The 19857-nt window shown below is 48.2% G+C and overlaps 1 protein-coding gene across 1 annotated transcript; it reads left to right on the forward strand.

Moving 5' to 3' along the window:
- The first annotated feature begins 4140 nt into the window (after window positions 1–4140).
- Window positions 4141–19761, forward strand: LOC132569029 (zinc finger protein 436-like). Its single transcript, XM_060235212.1, has 6 exons — window positions 4141–4521; window positions 8171–8628; window positions 8911–9025; window positions 14406–14476; window positions 14706–14832; window positions 16956–19761. Coding segments are annotated over exons 1-6 (2151 nt in total). The 5' UTR covers window positions 4141–4520; the 3' UTR covers window positions 18335–19761.
- Window positions 19762–19857: the final 96 nt, after the last annotated feature.

Here is a 19857-nt window from a genome sequence, read left to right on the forward strand (position 1 = left end):
ATCCTGAAGTGGGGGGAGGGCTTCCAAACTGGGGGATCCCCTGCCCCCACCTGTGTAATGTAATGTAATGTAAAATTTTATTTATACCCCGCCCTCCCCCGCCAGAGCAGGCTCAGGGCGGCTTACAACATTTAAAATGAACAATACAATAATAAAACATTAAGAACACATTAAAACCAATCGGTGATTAAAACATTCCTAGACTAACAGTGGCGGTAAGCATTATTAATTTAGCAGTGGATTGAGGAATCCAAAAAGTCCCACGGAAATGAAGGGAATGAAGGAAAAAGGGAATGAAGGAAAAAGGGGAAAAGACCCCAACGGGTTCCATGTATATATCAGCCTCCAAAGTGTCTTCGAAAAAACAGAGTCCGCTTAAACACGTCTGTAATCCAACTTAGATTTATTTCACAGAAGCCGTAAACTTTAGAAAAAGTGTGGATTGCTTCACTCTCAGCCCTATGCCAATTACATTGAGGGCTGAGAGTGAAGCGATGGAGAATGTAAAAAGGAATGTTGGAATGAAAGAAGCTTTGGCTGGGATAAAGCACTGGAAGCGAAACAGGAAAAATTAAATCGATTAACCCTGTTGCATATTCCATCGATCTGCTCCAAAAATTAGAACGCACGCAGCTGAAGAGGAGGAATATTTTTGTGGATAAGTTACATATAGGGTGCGTTCAGACGTACCATTAGTGGCGACACAGCTCCGTCTCACTGACAGATTAAATGTGTTTGTTCAGACATCCACATCTGGCAATCGAGCGTCATCCAGGGTCATCCCAGCCTGCTGCGCCTCAATGCCGCATTAATTTGACAGCGCAGAAAGTCCGGCCCTTTTTCAAAAAAGTGGCACAAGATCGGCTTTTTCCTGTTTGGGCAGCTCACGTGAGATACTGCCCCTTGAAATGTTTACCGCCCCCCCACCTTTAAAAAAAAAAAAAGCCCCAGCAGACATGCGCATTGCCAGATCATCCGGGAATCTGAGGTGGTGACGCTTCTGCTTCTCCGATCAACACAGGATCGGAGGGTGGGGTGGGGGGAAACGTTATCCCACTATTCAGAACAGGGGAAAAAATCTTTTTTTTCAATGTGGAGGATTTCCAGATATCATTGAAAGAAGGGAGGAAGGGAGGACGGGAGGGAGGAAGGCGGGAAGGGAGGAAGGCGGGAAGGAAGGAAGGCGGGAAGGAAGGAAGGCGGGACATGGACCAAGCCAAAGGACCAAGGGAAGTAAGGAAGGAAGGAGTAGAATCATAGAGTTGGAAGGGACCCTCCAGGGTCATCTAGTCCAGCCCCCTGCACAATGCAGGAAACTCACAAACACCTCCCCCTAAATTCACAGGATCTTCATTGCTGTCAGATGGCCATCTAGCCTCCGTTGAAAAACCTCCAAGGAAGGAGAGCCCACCACCTCCTGAGGAGTCATAGAATAATAGAGTTGGAAGGGATCTCCAGGGTCATCTAGTCCAGTCCCCTGCACAAACACCTCCCCCTAAAATCACAGAATCTTCATTGCTGTCAGGTGGCCATTGAGCCTCTGTTGAAAAACCTCCCGAGGAAGCCTAGAATCCTAGAGTGGAAAGGTACCTCCAGGGTCACCTAGTCCAACCCCTGCACAATGCAGGAAACTCACAAACACTTCCCCCTAAGTTCACAGGATCCTCATAGCTGTCAGATGGCCATCTAGTCTCTGTTGAAAAAGGAAGGAAGGAAAGAAGGAAGGCAAATAGATGGGGGAGGGGAGGGAGGATGGAGAGAGAGGTGGAAAGAAAGCAACTTTAACTTTAAATGCATTCTGCAAACCACTGACTGACTTAGCTTGGAAGAAGTGATTTCAAGAGAGAAATGCCTTCTCCAAGCTGTCCGGCAGGGCAGCTGTCCGGCAGGGGCTTCATAGGGTTGCCAATCCCCAGGTAGGGGCAGGGGATCCCCCGGTTTGGAGGCCCTCCCCCCGCTTCAGGGTCATCAGAAAGCGGGGGCGGGGAGGGAAATGTCTGCCGGGAACTCTATTATTCCCTATGGAGACTTATTCCCATAGGAAATAATGGAGAATTGATCCACGGGTATCTGGGTCTCTGGGGGGGGCCCCTGTTTTTTGAGGTACCAGAGAGAGAGACAGAGGCAGACAGAGAGACAGAGAGAGACAGAGACAGAGAGAGACAGAGAGAGACAGAGAGAGACAGAGACACAGAGACACAGAGACACAGAGACACAGAGAGACAGAGAGAGACAGAGAGAGACAGAGAGAGACAGACAGACAGAGAGAGACAGACAGACAGACAGACACAGACAGACAGACAGACAGACAGACAGAGAGACAGATTTATTGTCATTGTTCTCAAAAAAGAAAATGAGAGCAACGAAATGAGGTGCTCTTCCACAAACATACCAACACATCAACACCCACAAAAGGACATATACATAAACCATTTAAATACATCTAAAAACACATAACCATTCATAACCCTGCATTTAGCTTAACAACGGCACTTGGATAGAAGCTGCCCTTGAATCTATTTGTCTTTGCCTTCAACACTCAGTATAGCATCCAGTGGCTCTCCCCCAGATACCGATTCCTCAGTGGAACAGGCTTCCTCCTCGGGAGGTGGTAGGCTCTCCTTCCTTGGAGGTTTTTCAACAGAGGCTACATGGGCCTCTGACAGCAATGAGGATCCTGTGAATTTAGGGGGAGTTTTTGTGAGTTTCCTGCATTGTGCAGGGGGTGGGACTATGTCAGAGTTGTAGAAGCAGTTCCCACTGGGCAGACCAGTCACGGGCAGCAGCCCCAAGGAAGACGCTTGAAACAGACAGCAGGTTAAACAAACTGTATTGGGTTCAGGCAGGTAACAGAGTCAATAGGCAGTCCAATAGTGATACACTTACACACAAGTAGAGCCAGGCAGAGGTACAAATACAGAGTCCAAGAGAATAGTCACTACACAGGCCAAAGTCATCAATTCAATATCCATCCAAACAGTACGCCACACTAGTATCCTTCTTTCCTATCCCACCACTGAACTGGTAGCTGGCTACTGTGTTTCTAGTGGTCTTAGCCAATCCCATTGCAAATTGGTTAAGTGGCTTACACCTGATGGCAATGTACCACCTGTAATCAAGGATAACTCAATCTCTGGCCGTTCCAAATCTCCTTAAAGGAATAGGACACTGTCAGACTAGATGACCCTGGAAGTCTCTTCCAACTCTATGATTCCTCGGGAGGTGGTGGGCTCTCCTTCCTTGGAGGTTTTTAAGCAGAGGCTAGATGGCCCTCTGACAGCAGTGAAGATCCTGTAAATTTTGGGGGAGGCGTTTGTGAGTTTCCTGCTTTGTGCAGGGGGGTGGACTAGATGACCTTAGAGGTCCCTTCCAACTAGGGTTGCCAATCCCCAGGTGGGGGCAGGGGATCCCCCGGTTTGGAGGCCCTCCCCCCGCTTCAGGGTCGTCAGAAAGCGGGGGGAGGGGAGGGAAATGTCTGCTGGGAACTCTGTTATTCCCTATGGAGATTTATTCCCATAGAAAATCATGGAGAATTGATCCGCGGGTATCTGGGGCTTGGGGGGGGCTGTTTTGGGGGGTAGAGGCACCAAATTTTCAGTATAGCAACTAGTGCCTTCCCCCCAAATACCCATCAAGTTTCAAAAAGATTGGAGCAGGGGGTCCAATTCTATGAGCCCCAAAAGAAGGTGCCCCTATCCTTCATAATTTCCTATGGAAGGAAGGAATTGAAAAGGTGTGCCGTCCCTTTAAATGTGATGGCCAGAACTCCCTTTGGAGTTCAATGATGCTTGTCACAGCCTTGATCTTGGCTCCACCCCTAATGTCTCCTGGCTCCACCCCCAAAGTCTCCTGGCTCCAGCCCCAAAGCCCCCCAGCTATTGCTTGAATTGGACTTGGCAACTCTAATACAGCTCAAAGAGAAATACACTGGACAGTGATATTCTTGTCCACCTAATTTACTTTGTAACATGCAAACCTCGTTCTAGTTTGCCATAGGAATAAGGAATGCAATAAAATTAATCCCGGGAGCGGTGGAAAAACCACAAAGTCTGCTGCGCAATGAAGGAGAGCCAGCAGGGGGCAGCAAAAAAGGCCGCGGTTGGAAGCGCCTCAAGGCTTCCAAGAACCCAGTGACCATAGAGTCGGAGGCAGAGAGGCGCTAAGCATCTTCCTGTCTACTCTCGATTGGCCCTGACTCCCTTTGAAGTGTAGCTCAATGCTCTTTAGGGAAAAGCAACTTCCTTCCTTCCGTTCCCCCACCCCTTCCATGCGCACAAAGATGGAGATGCAGCATGCACCTATCCTCCAGTGAACTAGTGCAGAAACTGTCTCTCTCTACCCTGCACTATCCAGCAGGCATTTCTAGAACAAAGTGGTTCTTATTGCGTTTCAACCTGAAACAGGGCTCTGTGTAGCTCTGGAATCTTGCAAGCGCACGGTAGGTCCAAGACCAAGCGCTGGTGTGTTTAAAACCCAGGGCGTTCTGGTAAAGAAGGATCTTTCCCTGGATCACCAGAACCAGTAAGTACCCTTCCTGCAGCAATTAGAACTGCGAGGAGAGCCAGTTTCGTGTAGTGGTTAAGTGTGCATACTCTTATCTGGGAGAACCGGGTTTGATTCCCCACTCCTCCACTTGCACCTGCTGGAATGGTCTTGGGTCAGCCAGAGCTCTCTTATCTGGGAGAACCGGGTTTGATTCCCCCACTCCTCCACTTGCAGCTGCTGGAATGGCCTTGGGTGAGCCAGAGCTCTCTTATCTGGGAGAACCGGGTTTGATTCCCCACTCCTCCACTTGCAGCTGCTGGAATGGCCTTGGGTCAGCCAGAGCTCTCTTATCTGGGAGAACCGGGTTTGATTCCCCACTCCTCTACTTGCAGCTGCTGGAATGGTCTTGGGTCAGCCAGAGCTCTCTTCTCTGGGAGAACAGGGTTTGATTCCCCCACTCCTCCACTTGCAGCTGCTGGAATGGCCTTGGGTCAGCCAGAGCTCTCTTCTCTGGGAGAACAGGGTTTGATTCCCCACTCCTCCACTTGCACCTGCTGGAATGGCCGTGGGTCAGCCGAAGCTCTGGCAGAGGTTGTCCTTGAAAGGGCAGCTGCTGTGAGAGTCCTCTCAGCCCCACCCACCTCACAGGGTGTCTGTTGTGGGGGAGGAAGGTAAAGGAGATTGTGAGCCACTCTGAGACTCTTCGGAGTGGAGGGTGGGATATAAATCCAATATCTTCATCTACCTCATAGGGTGTCTGTTGAGGGGGAGGAAGGGAAAGGAGATTGTGAGCCGCTCTGAGACTCTTCGGAGTGGAGGGCGGGATATAAATCCAATATCTTCATCTACCTCACAGGGTGTCTGTTGTGGGGGAGGAAGGGAAAGGAGATTGTGAGCCCCTCTGAGACTCTTTGGAGTGGAGGGCAGGATATAAATCCAATATCTTCATCTACCTCATAGGGTGTCTGTTGAGGGGGAGGAAGGGAAAGGAGATTGTGAGCCGCTCTGAGACTCTTTGGAGTGGAGGGCGGGATATAAATCCAATATCTTCATCTACCTCATAGGGTGTCTGTTGAGGGGGAGGAAGGGAAAGGAGATTGTGAGCCCCTCTGAGACTCTTTGGAGTGGAGGGCGGGATATAAATCCAATATCTTCATCTACCTCACAGGGTGTCTGTTGTGAGGGAGGAAGGGAAAGGAGATTGTGAGCCGCTCTGAGACTCTTCAGAGTGGAGGGCAGGATATAAATCCAATATCTTCATCTACCTCACAGGGTGTCTTTTGGGGGAGGAAGGTAAAGGAGATTGTGAGCCGCTCTGAGACTCTTCAGAGTGGAGGGCGGGATATAAATCCAATATCTTCATCTACCTCACAGGGTGTCTGTTGTGGGGGAGGAAGGGAAAGGAGATTGTGAGCCACTCTGAGACTCTTCGGAGTGGAGGGCGGGATATAAATCCAATATCTTCTTCTTCTTCTCCTTCTTTTCTGTTAAGTCTTCTTCCTTCTCTGTCTCCAACGCGGGCGGCACGTTTGGTTCTGCAAAAGCTGCCTGAAAGTTTTGGTGCAGTTTTGTTGCTTTTACCTCGCAGTTTCTTTGCACCTGGTTTCTTCCGGTTTTCCCTTTTTTTGCCTTGGCTGCCCAATCGGGGCTGTGAGTGGGGAATTCCTCCATTGGTGCCTAAATTATATCTGCATAAATGCCCATCGCAATTGCTCCCTTTCTTCCATCTATTGCTCCTGCCCGGCCCAGGGAATTCCTCCTTAAAAAAAAAAAAAAGACAATGTGTCCTGTTATTAAGTAAAAAAAAAAAGTCCTTTTCTCCCTTTCTCACAATACAAGAACTCGTGGGCATTCAATGAAATTGCTGAGCAGTCAGGTTAAAACAGATAAAAGGAAGTACTTCTTCACCCAAAGGGTGATTAACATGTGGAATTCACTGCCACAGGAGGTGGTGGCAGCTACAAGCATAGCCAGCTTCAAGAGGGGTTTAGATAAAAATATGGAGCAGAGGTCCAGCAGTGGCTATTAGCCACAGTGTATATATATGTGTGTGTGTGTGTGTGTAGGCCACTGTGTGACACAGAGTGTTGGACTGGAGGGGCCATTGGCCTGATCCAACATGGCTTCTCTTATGTTCTTATGTGACACAGAGTGTTGGACTGGATGGGTCATCAGCCTGATCCAACATGTCTTCTCTTATGTTCTTATGTGACACAGAGTGTTGGACTGGAGGGGCCCTTGGCCTGATTCAACAGGGCTTCTTTATGTTCTTATGTGACACAGAGTGTTGGACTGGAGGGGCCACTGGCCTGATCCAACATGTCTTCTCTTATGTTCTTATGTGACACAGAGTGTTGGACTGGAGGGGCATTGGCCTGATCCAACATGGCTTCTCTTATGTGACACAGAGTGTTGGACTGGAGGGGCCTCTGGCCTGATCCAACAGGGCTTCTCTTATGTTCTTCTGTGACACAGAGTGTTGGACTGGAGGGGCCACTGGCCTGATCCAACATGGCTTCTCTTACGTTCTTATGTGACACAGAGTGTCGGACTGGATGGGCCATTGGCCTGATCCAACATGGCTTCTCTTATGTTCTTATGTGACACAGAGTGTTGGACTGGAGGGGCCACTGGCCTGATCCAACATGGCTTCTCTTATGTTCTTAATCACTAAAACATAGAAAGCAGGCAGATAGAAATCTTCCTTAGGCCACTGTAGCCACACAGGAGAAAGTACTGTACAAAGTATGATAGGAATAAGGTTTTATGATGACAATGCTAATTCAAGAAGCATTTTAAGGTAGATGCTGAACTGATGTAATTTAGTACACGGTTGTTTTTTTTACTAGATTTATATACCGCCCTCTCCACTGAAGCAGGCTGAGGGCAGTGAGGTCGGGGGTGTGTGGGGCATATGCAAATGAGTTATGCAAATTTACAAAATGGCCTCTGCCTACATATAGAACAGTTGAATGCACAGTAGTTCAGCTTAAGAACATAAGAGAAGCCATCTTGGATCAGGCCAGTGGCCCATCCACTCCAACACTCTGTGTCACATAAGAATCAGGCCAATGGCCCATCCAGTCCAACACTCTGTGTCACATAAGAACATAAGAGAAGCCCTGCTGGATCAGGCCAATGGCCCCTCCAGTCCAACACTCTGTGTCACATAAGAACATAAGAGAAGCCCTACTGGATCAGGCCAATGGCCCATCCAGTCCAACACTCTGTGTCACATAAGAACATAAGAGAAGCCATGTTGGATCAGGCCAGTGGCCCATCCAGTCCAACACTCTGTGTCACATAAGAACATAAGAGAAGCCCTGTTGGGTCAGGCCAATGGCCCATCCAGTCCAACACTCTGTGTCACATAAGAACATAAGAGAAGCCATGTTGGATCAGGCCAATGGCCCATCCAGTCCAACACTCTGTGTCACACAGTGGCCAAAAAACCCCCAGGTACCATTAGAAGGTCTATGAGTGGGGCCAGGACTAAAAAGACTAGAACTTGTAGTGGTCAGTTAGAAATAGCCAAAAATACAAAACATAAATCCGGTAATCACTAGAACTGGAAAATAGGGTATACTTTATAAAATCTAAAATACACTTGGGTACAACAAACCAATATTTCCTCTCATCCTGTGTCTCAGTCAAACCAACTCTGAAGCCGCTCTTCATATTCCAGTGACTCGAGACGTCTTCATCCAGTCGGAGGTGACCGAGGAGAAGGGGCAGGAGATGGAAGAGCAGAACCCGGAAGGAGCGGCAGCTGGCAAGACAGCAAGCAAAGGCCCCCGTCGCACCCCAGCTAGGAGTGGGGTTGAAGTCAGGGAAAGCCCTGTGCCAGAGATATCTTCTCAGATCACGGGGATCTCAGACGTGCCTTGCCAACGCTTCTGGCAGTTCTCCTACCGCGAGGCTGGCGGGCCCCGAGAAGTTTGCAGCCAGCTCCACCGACTGTGCAAAGGTTGGCTGAAGCCGGAGAGGCACTCCAAGATGCAGATCGTGGACCTGGTGATCCTGGAGCGGTTCCTGGCCATCTTGCCCCAGGGAATGCAGGGCTGGGTCCGAGAATGTAGGCCAGAGACCAGTTCCCAGGTGGTGGCCCTGGCCGAAGGTTTCCTCCTCAGTCAGGCAGAGCAGGTGAGGGGGTCTCCTTTAGGGGTGCTGAATTCAAGCGATGATCTCTGACATTATCCTAAAGTTTCCCTGAGAAACATTTGCCCCTGTGTCATTTACCTGAATGGGAGATTTAATATTTAATGGCTTCCTTCAGCAGCCTCTTCTACTAGAGCATTTCTTCTCCCCCCAGATAACTCACTGGGTCTGCTGATGTGAGGGTGCAGAGGCTGGAAGTGGGGCAGGATCCATCGCCCGGTCTCTTTTCCATCCCATCTCTTTTCCCCTCCCTCAATGCTGTTTCAGATGCGGGGGCCACCCCTGACGACAGAAGCTACATTCTCTGAGGTAAATCGAGGTTCCTTGGAGCAAGGGCAGGGGGCACAGACCCAGGATGGTGCCCGAGAGGCTGTCTCTTGTGGTAAGGACTCATTTTGCCTGTATACAATTAGGGCACCCCATGTACGCGACGGGTAGAGCGTTCAGGTCGGGAAAACAATTGGATACTTCTTCGCATAACGCACAGCACTCCATGTCCACTCACTGTGATTCTTCTGGAAGGGGGTTAGACAAATCTATGGAGGGAAATTCCTCCCGCTAACTGAAATATTCATATCTCGCCTTCCTTCCATGAGACCCAGTACTGAGCCCTGCGGCACCCCACTGCTTACCGTCCTCCACTGCGAAGACTGCCCCTTTATACTCACTATCTGCTTCCTATTACTCAGCCAGTTTTTGATCCACAAGAGGACCTGTCCTTTTACTCCATGACTCTCAAGCTTTCTAAGGAGCCTTTGATGAGGAACTTTATCAAAAGCTTTCTGGAAGTCAAGGTAAACAACATCTATCGGGTCGCCTTTGTCCACATGTTTGTTCACCCCCTCAAAGAACTGTAACAGGTTAGTAAGATCTTCCCTTACAGAACCCATGCTGAGTCTTCCTCAGTAACTTGTGTTCATCAATGTGCCTACTCATTCTGTCCTTGATAATGGTTTCTACCAACTTTCCCGGTACTGAAGTCAGACTGACTGGCCTGTAATTTCTTGGATCTCCTCTGGAACGGAGGATCTCCTCTGGAACGGCCCCCAAAAGACAAGTCAGGTTAGAGAAACCTAGGCAGCAGAGCTATTCAACCTGGTGAGTACACAGAACCTCTGCTTGAAAACCAGTTCCTCAGGACCAATAATCATGGGGAAATGGCGTCTGTGTCCATGCTTATACGGACACTGTGGGAAAGAGAGTGCCGCAGTAAGGATAACCGGCTGTGCCTGTCAGCCTAGGACAGGGGTGACAAACTCATTTGTTGTTTGGGCCAGATCTGACATAAATGAGACCTTGCGGGGCCGAGCCATGTTAGCCCGGGCCGTGTGTGTACCTATTTAAGATTAGGTAAAGAAAGGAAAGGTCCCCTGTGCAAGCACCAGTCGTTTCCGACTCTGGGGTGACGTTGCTTTCACAACGTTTTCACGGCAGACTTTTGACGGGTGGTTTGCCGTTGCCTTCCCCAGTCCTCTACGCTTCCCCCCCCAGCAAGCTGGGGACTCATTTGACCGACCTCGGAAGGATGGAAGGCTGAGTCAACCTCGAGCCGGCTACCTGAATCCAGCTTTCGCTGGGATCGAACTCGGGTCGTGAGCAGAGAGCTCAGATCACAGTACTGCAGTACTGCCGCTTTGCCACACTGTGCTACGCGCCGCTAGGTAGCAGAGATATTAAAAAAGAGCCCCGTGGTGCAGAGGGGTAAACCTGCTCACAACCTGAGTTCGATCCCGGCAGAAGGTGGGTTCAGGCAGTTGGCTCGAGGTTGACTCAGCCTTCCATCCTTCTGAGGTTGGTCAAATGAGTCCCCAGCTTGCTGGGGGTGAAGCATAGATGACTGGGGAAAGCAATGGCAAACCACCCCGTTAAAAAAGTCTGATGTGAAAACTTTGTGATGCGACGTCACCCCAGAGTCGAAAACGACTGGTGCTGTGACAGGAGACACCTTTACCTTTGAGCAGTGATATAAACTTTATAAAGGACACAAACACAAAAGATTTTCAAAAGAACTTAAAATAAAACATGCTCAAAACATTAGCCCTTGTTGGTTTTAAAGGTGCTTTCTTTGTATCTTTCCCACGTGATCCAGGGATCTGGGCAAAGGAAGCTCTGGCTCTTTCCTTCTTTCCCCAGGGGGCCAGGACGGGGAGGAGCCTCAGCCAATAGAAGGAGGAGAGGTTTGGCTCAGTAGCTCTGCTGTGTGATTGAGAGAGCTTGGCAAAGCAAGCTATTCCCTCCCCCTTCCTCCCCAATGGAGAAAAGAGAGACTTTGCTCTGTAGATCCCGTGTGATTGAGCCAGCCTAGCCAAGCAAGCTGTTATGCAGAAAGAAGCAAGAGAGAAGGAAGCAGATGACAGCCAGTTGCTCGGGGGCCTCGGGAGCCCCCCGAGGGCCTGATTCGGCCCCTGGGGCGCATGTTTGACACCCCTGCCCTAGGATATTTGAGGAGGGCTGTGAGGGACGGTCAGGTGAATTTTCTTCGTGTCACCTTCACCCAGTACCCCAGGCATACAATATAAAATCCTGTCAGAAAATAACTAAGCACCAGACGTTTTTAAAATGCAAAACCACAAAGTGTGTTTATTGATTTACAAAAGGCAAGGGAGGGAGTGAAATAATAGTTATTGGTTTGATTCTTAACAAATCAGTTGGCAGTAGGGTTGCCAAGTCCAATTCAAGAAATATCTGGGGACTTTGGGGGTGGAGCCAGGATACATTAGGGGTGGAGCCAAGATCAAGGCTGTGACAAGCATAACTGAACTCCAAAGGGAGTTCTGGCCATCACGTTTAAAGGGACGGCACACCTTTTCAATGCCTTCCTTCCATAGGAAATAATGGATAGGAGCACCTTCTTTTGGGGCTCATAGAATTGGACCCCCTGGTCCAATCTTTTTGAAACTTGATGGGTATTTTGGGGGAAGGCACTAGATGCTATACGGAAAATTTGGTGCCTCTACCCCAAAAAACAGCCCCCCCCCCCCAGAGCCCCAGATACCCGCAGATCAATTCTCCATGATTTTCTATGGGAATAAATCTCCATAGAGAATAACAGAGTGCCCAGCAGACATTTCCCCCCCTCCCCCCGTTTTCTGACGACCCTGAAGCGGGGGGAGGGCCTCCAAACCGGGGGATCCCCTGCCCCCACCTGGGGATTGGCAACCCTAGTTGGCAGGCAGGCAGTTCAACTAAACAAACAATCTCTAATCACCAGAGATCTTGGTAGGCTGAATTACTATAAAATATAAAACTGGCAGAAGATATACAAAACTAACAAGCAGGCGGGGCTTCCTTAGCACTAGAGAGACACTCTGTTCGGAGAAGGATTATCAAACCTATGCTCCGGCTTTCTAAATCATAAAAATAAAAAAGGCTCACACATTCTTTGCCTTTCACACAGAGAACTGACTTACTTGTGCTGGAAAAATCCCCACTCAGACACTCTCACTAGCATACAGAGAGCCAGTTTGGTGTAATGGTTAAGTGTGCAGACTCTTATCTGGGAGAACCGGGTTTGATTCCCCACTCCTGCACTTGCACCTGCTAGCATGGCCTTGGGTCAGCCATAGCTCTGGCAGAGGTTGTCCTTGAAAGGGCAGCTGCTGTGAGAGCCCTCTCCAGCCCCACCCACCTCACAGGGTGTCTGTTGTGGGGGAGGAAGGTAAAGGAGATTGTGAGCCGCTCTGAGACTCTTTGGAGTGGAGTTGCGGGATATAAATCCAATATCTTCATCTACCTCACAGGGTGTCTGTTGTGGGGGGGAGGAAGGGAAAGGAGATTGTGAGCTGCTCTGAGACTTTTCGGAGTGGAGGGCGGGATATAAATCCAATATCTTCATCTACCTCACAGGATGTCTGTTGTGGGGGAGGAAGGGAAAGGAGATTGTGAGCCGCTCTGAGACTTCGGAGTGGAGGGCGGGATATAAATCCAATATCTTCATCTACCTCACAGGATGTCTGTTGTGGGGGAGGAAGGGAAAGGAGATTGTGAGCCCCTCTGAGACTCTTCGGAGTGGAGGGCGGGATATAAATCCAATATCTTCATCTACCTCACAGGATGTCTGTTGTGGGGGAGGAAGGGAAAGGAGATTGTGAGCTGCTCTGAGACTCTTCGGAGTGGAGGGTGGGATATAAATCCAGTATCTTCATCTACCTCACAGGATGTCTGTTGTGGGGGAGGAAGGGAAAGGAGATTGTGAGCTGCTCTGAGACTCTTCGGAGTGGAGGGTGGGATATAAATCCAGTATCTTCATCTACCTCACAGGGTGTCTGTTGAGGGGAGGAAGGTAAAGGAGATTGTGAGCCGCTCTGAGACTCTTCGGAGTGGAGGGCGGGATAGAAATCCAATATCTTCTTCTTCTTCATACAGACACACCCCAGACCTTAGAGCAGAGGTGGCCAACTGTGGCTCGGGAGCTACATGTGGCTCTTTCACACATATCGTGTGGCTCTCAAAGCCCCCACTGTCCTGTTGGCTGGCTTGGAGAAGGCATTTCTCTCTTTCAATCACTTCTACAAACCAAGCATTTAAAGTTAAAGTTGCTTTTTCTCCACCTCTCCCTCCCTCTACTTTCCTTCCTTCCTTCTCTCAAACATCCGATGTCCTGACCTTGCGGCTATCAAACATCTGATGTTTATTCTATGTGGCTCTTATGTTAAGGAAGTTTGGCCACCCCTGGCTTACAGTGATACCTCAGGACTCACACCCTTGGGTGCTATTACACAAGGCCTTCAATCCCGTGTGTCTCAGCTAGTGTCCCTGTCTGTCTCCTGGGATTTTTTTCTCAGCCGCAAGAATCTAGTCTCTCTCTCTCTGTGCTTTTTTTGTGTTTTTAACTGAACCAGGAGTCTGCCCTGGAGGACTGACAGATCTCCTCAGAGGAGCCCTCAGTTTTAATCTACTTCTGTGACACAGTGGTGCCGCCTCTCAGAGAGTTTCCTCCACAAAAAGAGCCTGGTTTTGCCACTTCTTCCAAATAACTCTCTTTCTCAGACAAAAAACTCAAATCCAGTCCTGTCTCAAGGAACTCAGCCCACAGGCTGTTTTCAGCTCCTTCTCAGCTGATATCTTCAACTGAATTCCTTCAGTACTCAGACTGAAATCCTCCAGAGCTAACTCTGAACTAAACTGTGAGGCGATTTCCCTCATGGCAAGCCTCCTTGCAATTGATACGTTTTGTGTCCATGGCTGCGGCTCAGCCAATCAGAGTGAGCTGTTCCCTGCTCACCCAGGCTAACTGCTTCAGTTCATTACAAGGGCCTTGGGCTGACACTTGGTGCTGATTTGACCCTAGATTCTCCAGAAACGCTCAGGTGATGTCTGGGTTCCCTGTATTCCTCCATCCAAATCATTTAGAAAGATATTGAACAAAGCAGGCCCTAGGAGAGATCCTTGAGGCACTCCACTTGTCACTCCTCTCCAAGAGAATGAGGAACCATCCACAAGCACTCTTTGCGTGCGATCTGTCAACCAGTTACAGATTGAGGAACAAGATCCAAACCACATTTTACCAATTTGTCAGGAAGAATTTTACGGGGAACCGTATCAAAAAGCCTTGCTGAAATCAAGATACAGCATTCTTGTCTACAACATTCCCTATACCCAGCAAGGAAGTAACTTTAAAAAAAAAAGATAAGGTTAGTCTGACATGACCTCTCTTCTGCCTCTCCCAGAATTTAGTGAAAGATTGTGTTGAGTGCACAAAGGGCAAGGAGATAGAATGGGAAGTCAGGACAAACACCCTCCCTCCTTTCTCTCACTAACAGGCAGCGGAGAGATGCTTCTGAGTCGTCATCTTTTCAGAGGTGTGGAAACAGCTGCTTCACCTCCAGTCCAGGTAGGGGAAATGAGCGGGGGCACAGCTTGGGTCCCCCCCTCCACATCCATTCTCTTGGGAGCTTTTGCTCCTGCAGTTTCTGCAATGGTCCAGGTGAGAAAGGCTCGGAATACCTCTCCCTCTACCCCTCCCAAGCCATGCAATCCTGTATCATCCCAGAATACTCCCTTCCAGTGGGCTATTTCTTTCTGGCATGATCTCCGACAAGGGAATTTGCCTTTTCTTTCAGGGTCCTTTCTCCTTTGAGGAGGTGTCCGTCTATTTCACCCTAGAAGAATGGGCCCTGCTGGATCTGGGCCAGAAAACTCTCTACAGGGAAGTCATGCGGGAGAACTATCTGAGCGTCCTCTCTCTGGGTAAGGATCTTTCACAAGTGCCAGAGGTATCTCTGGGATGATGCATGAAATTGCCCGGGGGAAACTGAGGCCAGCATTGCGGCCATCACCCAAGCCAGAGAAGGTGTCCTGAGTCCTCACCGGAGGCAAAGGTGGGGATGAGAGACCACGAGGAAGACTCCAGAAGGGGCCAGATCCTCATTTTTCTATGGCTGGTGTTTATGACACACCTTTCCCCCTGGATGGGATTACAACAAATATCCCCTTTAACTGTGATCTGAAAATGCTCCTGTTAAGAACCCCAGTCTGAGTCCCCTAGTTCAGTGGATTCTCAAGAAGAGTATACACAAGGAAAGAAGAAGATGATATTGGATTTATATCCTGCCCTCCACTCTGAATCTCAGAGTGGCTCACAATCTCCTTTTACCTTCCGTTGGCCTGATCCAACATGGCTTCTCTTATGTTCTTATGTTCTTAAGTGGAGGAGTGGAGAATCAAACCCAGTTTTCCTAGATAAGAGAGCTATGGCTGACCCAAGGCAATTCCTGCAGGGAATCAAACCCGGTTCTCCCAGATAAGAGAACTATGGCTGACCCAAGGCCATTCCAGCAGCTGCAAGTGGAGGACTGGGCAATCAAACCCGGTTCTCCCAGATAAGAGAGCTATGGCTGAATCAAGGCCATTCCAGCAGGTGCAAGTGGAGGAGTGGGGAATCAAACCCGGTTCTCTCAGATAAGAGAGTTCTGGCTGACCCAAGGCCATTCCAGCAGCTGCAAATGGAGAACTGGGGAATCAAACCCGGTTCTCCCAGATAAGAGAGCTATGGCTGACCCAAGGCCATTCCAGCAGCTGCAAATGGAGGAGTGGGGAATCAAACCTGGTTCTCCCAGATAAAAGTCTGCGCACTTAGCCACTACACCAAACTGGCTCTCAGACCTTTTTAACTTATGAAGGATGCAAAAATAAGGCATCACTTAGCAGTGTGGTTTCTGCAGCACAACAGCAGAAAAACAAGAAAAGCCAACGGTTCTAATACATGAAAGACTTGGTATTAGATGGTACCTCTTCTTGCAGCACAAGTATTTCAGTTGTAGCTTAAGTTACTTACATAAAGCTATTCATCACAATGAAGGAAGGAAAATACCATAAGAACATAAGAGAAGCCATGTTAGATCAGGCCCATGGCCCATCCAGTTCAACACTCTGTATCACACAGTGGCCAAAAATTTATATATATATACACACTGTGGCTAATAGCCACTGATGGACCTCTGCTCCATATTTTTATCTAACCCCCTCTTGAAGCTGGCTATACTTGTAGCCGCCACCACCTCTTGTGGCAGTGAATTCCACATGATAATCACCTTTTGGGTGAAGTAGTACCTCCTTTTATCTGTTCTAACCCAAATGCCCAGCAATTTCATTGAATGCCCACAAGTTTTTGTATTGTGAGAAAGGGAGAATTTCTCTACCGTCTCCATCCCATGTATAATCTTGTAAACCTCTATCAGGTCAACCCGCAGTCGACGTTTCTGCAAGCTAAAGAGCCCTAAGCGTTTTAACCTGTCTTCATAGGGAAAGTGTTCCAAACCTGTAATCATTCTAGTTGCCCTTTTCTGCACTTTTCCCAATGCTATAATATCCTTTTTGAGGTGCGGTGACCAGAACTGCACACAGTATTCCAAATGGGACCGCACCATTGATTTATACAGGGGCATTATGATACTGGCTGATTTGTTTTCAATTCCCTTCCTAATTTCCCAGCATGGCGTTGGCCTTTTTTATTGCAAACGCACACTGTCTCGACATTTTCAGTGAGTTATCTACCACCACCCCAAGATCTCTCTCTTGGTCAGTCTCTGCCAGTTCACACCCCATCAACTTGTATTTGCAGCTGGGATTCTTGGCCCCAGTGTGCATTACTTTGCACTTGGCCACATTGAACCGCATAAGAGAAGCCACGTTAGATCAGCCAGAAGGAGGTGTGCCCCTATCCTTTGGTGTTCCAATGGAGGTTTTGAGCAGAGAGCAGAAACCTGTTTAAAAATTGTGAGCCAGCACCCCCTAGTGCAACTTAGAGAGAACAATGCTTTGGATCTTACCTGCCATCCCAGGTGTTAATGGGATCTCTCTCTTTATTCCAGCAGACAACGATCAGAGGAATGAGGAGGGTGAAGACCTTGATCAGCAGTTGCCAGATCGTGTTAAAAATGAAGACTTGAAAGAAAACATTAGAAATCAAGGCAGACCTAAGAGAAAGAAAGGCAGCCGTATGGTTAAGAAGAGAGACAAAAAACAGAGTAATGTACATTTTTCAGAGCCAGTGATATTGAAGGCAAGTACATCTATTCAGTGTGGAAGGTATTTCAAAAACAGATCACAGCTCCTTGTGCACCGAAGAATACACAGACAGGAGAAACTGTTTGAATGCTCAGTGTGTGGAAAGAGATTTAGTCGGAGTGGCATTCTTCAAAAGCATCAAAGAACCCACATGGGGGAGAAACCTTTTGAATGCTCAGAGTGTGGAAAGAGATTCAGTCAGAGTGTCAGTCTTCAACAGCACCAGAGAACCCACACAGGGGAGAAAGCTTTTGAATGCTCAGAGTGTGGAAAGAAATTCAGTCAGAGTGGCATTCTTCAAAGGTACCAGAGAACCCATACAGGGGAGAAACCTTTTGAATGCTCAGAGTGTGGAAAGAGATTTACTCAGAGTGGTATTCTTCAACAGCATCAAAGAACCCACATGGGGGAGAAACCTTTTGAATGCTCAGAGTGTGGAAAGAGATTCAGTCGCAGTGGCAATCTTCAAAGGCACCAGAGAACCCACAAAGGGGAGAAACCTTTTGAATGTTCAGAGTGTGGGAAGAGATTCAGTCACAGTGGCCATCTTCAAAGGCACCAGAGAACCCATACAGGGGAGAAACCTTTTGAATGCTTAGAGTGTGGAAAGAGATTCAGTTGGAGTGGCACTCTTCAACAGCACCAGAAAACCCACACAGGGGAGAAACCTTTTGAATGCTCAGAGTGTGGGAAGAGATTCCGGCACAGTGTCACTCTTCAACTGCATCAAAGATTCCACACGGGGGAGAAACCTTTTGAATGCTTAGAGTGTGGAAAGGGATTCAGTCAGAGTAGCAATCTTCAACAGCACCAGAAAACCCACACAGGGGAGAAACCTTTTGAATGCTTAGAGTGTGGAAAGAGATTCAGTCGGAGTGGCACACTTCAACATCACCAGACAACCCACACAGGGGAGAAACCTTTTGAATGTTCAGAGTGTGGGAAGAAAGTCAGAGTGGCATTCTTCAAAGGCACCAGAGAACCCATACAGGGGAGAAACCTTTTGAATGTTCAGAGTGTGGGAAGAGATTCAGTCGGAGTGGCACTCTTCAACAGCACCAGAGAACCCACACAGGGGAGAAACCTTTTGAATGCTCAGAGTGTGGGAAGAGATTCCGGCACAGTGTCACTCTTCAACATCACCAGAGAACCCACACGGGGGAGAAACCTTTTGAATGCTTAGAGTGTGGAAAGGGATTCAGTCAGAGTAGCAATCTTCAACAGCACCAGAAAACCCACACAGGGGAGAAACCTTTTGAATGCTTAGAGTGTGGAAAGAGATTCAGTCGGAGTAGCAATCTTCAACATCACCAGAGAACCCACACGGGGGAGAAACCTTTTGAATGCTTAGAGTGTGGAAAGGGATTCAGTCAGAGTAGCAATCTTCAACAGCACCAGAAAACCCACACAGGGGAGAAACCTTTTGAATGCTTAGAGTGTGGAAAGAGATTCAGTTGGAGTGGCACACTTCAACATCACCAGACAACCCACACAGGGGAGAAACCTTTTGAATGTTCAGAGTGTGGGAAGAAATTCAGTCAGAGTGGCATTCTTCAAAGGCACCAGAGAACCCATACAGGGGAGAAACCTTTTGAATGTTCAGAGTGTGGGAAGAAATTCAGTTGGAGTAGCATTCTTCAAAGGCACCAGAGAACCCATACAGGGGAGAAACCTTTTGAATGCTTAGAGTGTGGAAAGATATTCAGTCGGAGTGGCACTCTTCAACATCACCAGAGAACCCACACAGGGGAGAAACCTTTTGAATATTCAGAGAGTGGGAAGAAATTCAGTCAGAGTGGCATTCTTCAAAGGCACCAGAGAACCCATACAGGGGAGAAACCTTTTGAATGTTCAGAGTGTGGGAAGAAATTCAGTCACAGTGGCCATCTTCAAAGGCACCAGAGAACCCATACAGGGCAGAAACCTTTTGAATGCTTAGAGTGTGGAAAGAGATTCAGTCGGAGTGGCACTCTTCAACAGCACCAGAGAACCCACACAGGGGAGAAACCTTTTGAATGTTCAGAGTTTGGGAAGAAATTCAGTCAGAGTAGAAGTCTTCAGCAGCATCATAGAACCCACACAGGGGAGAAACCTTTTCAACGCTCAGAGTGTGGAAAGAGATTCAGTCAGAGTAGAAGTCTTCAGCGGCATCAGAGAACCCACACAGGGGAGAAACCTTTTGAATGCTCAGAGTGTGGAAAAAGATTTAGTCAGCACAACAATCTTCAAGAGCATCTAAGAACCCACAAAGGAGGAACCATGTAACAACTTAGCCCATTAAAAGAGCTCTTCTAGAATGCTTGAACCTGCACAAAAATTGTACCCTAATCAGGAAGGAATGTTTAAAATGCTCAGACTATGACAGGAGCTTTCAGCACATTTGAAGCCCTCATATACATTCCATCATCCCCACATGATGTTAAAGGGATACCACACTTCCACACACACAGTTGGCAGCCCTAGATAAAATGTAGATAAGAAGTAGAGAAAACTCAGCTGTGGTCATAACTCATTAAAGAGATTATTATTTCTTTCAGGTAAATCCAGACGGTGTTTTCAGTGCTTTGTGGAGGTTTTATGAGTTGGGCTTCATTAAATGTGTTAAAGGTTGTTGTGATACGTCTTTTTTCAATTGTGTCTAAAGTTCTAAAAAAATCCCCTTGCAGAAGCTTGAGACTCACACCTTGGGCCACGTCTGATCTTCAT

The sequence above is a fragment of the Heteronotia binoei genome, chromosome 3 (genome assembly GCF_032191835.1).
Source record: "Heteronotia binoei isolate CCM8104 ecotype False Entrance Well chromosome 3, APGP_CSIRO_Hbin_v1, whole genome shotgun sequence".
Taxonomy (NCBI): Eukaryota; Metazoa; Chordata; class Lepidosauria; order Squamata; family Gekkonidae; genus Heteronotia; species Heteronotia binoei.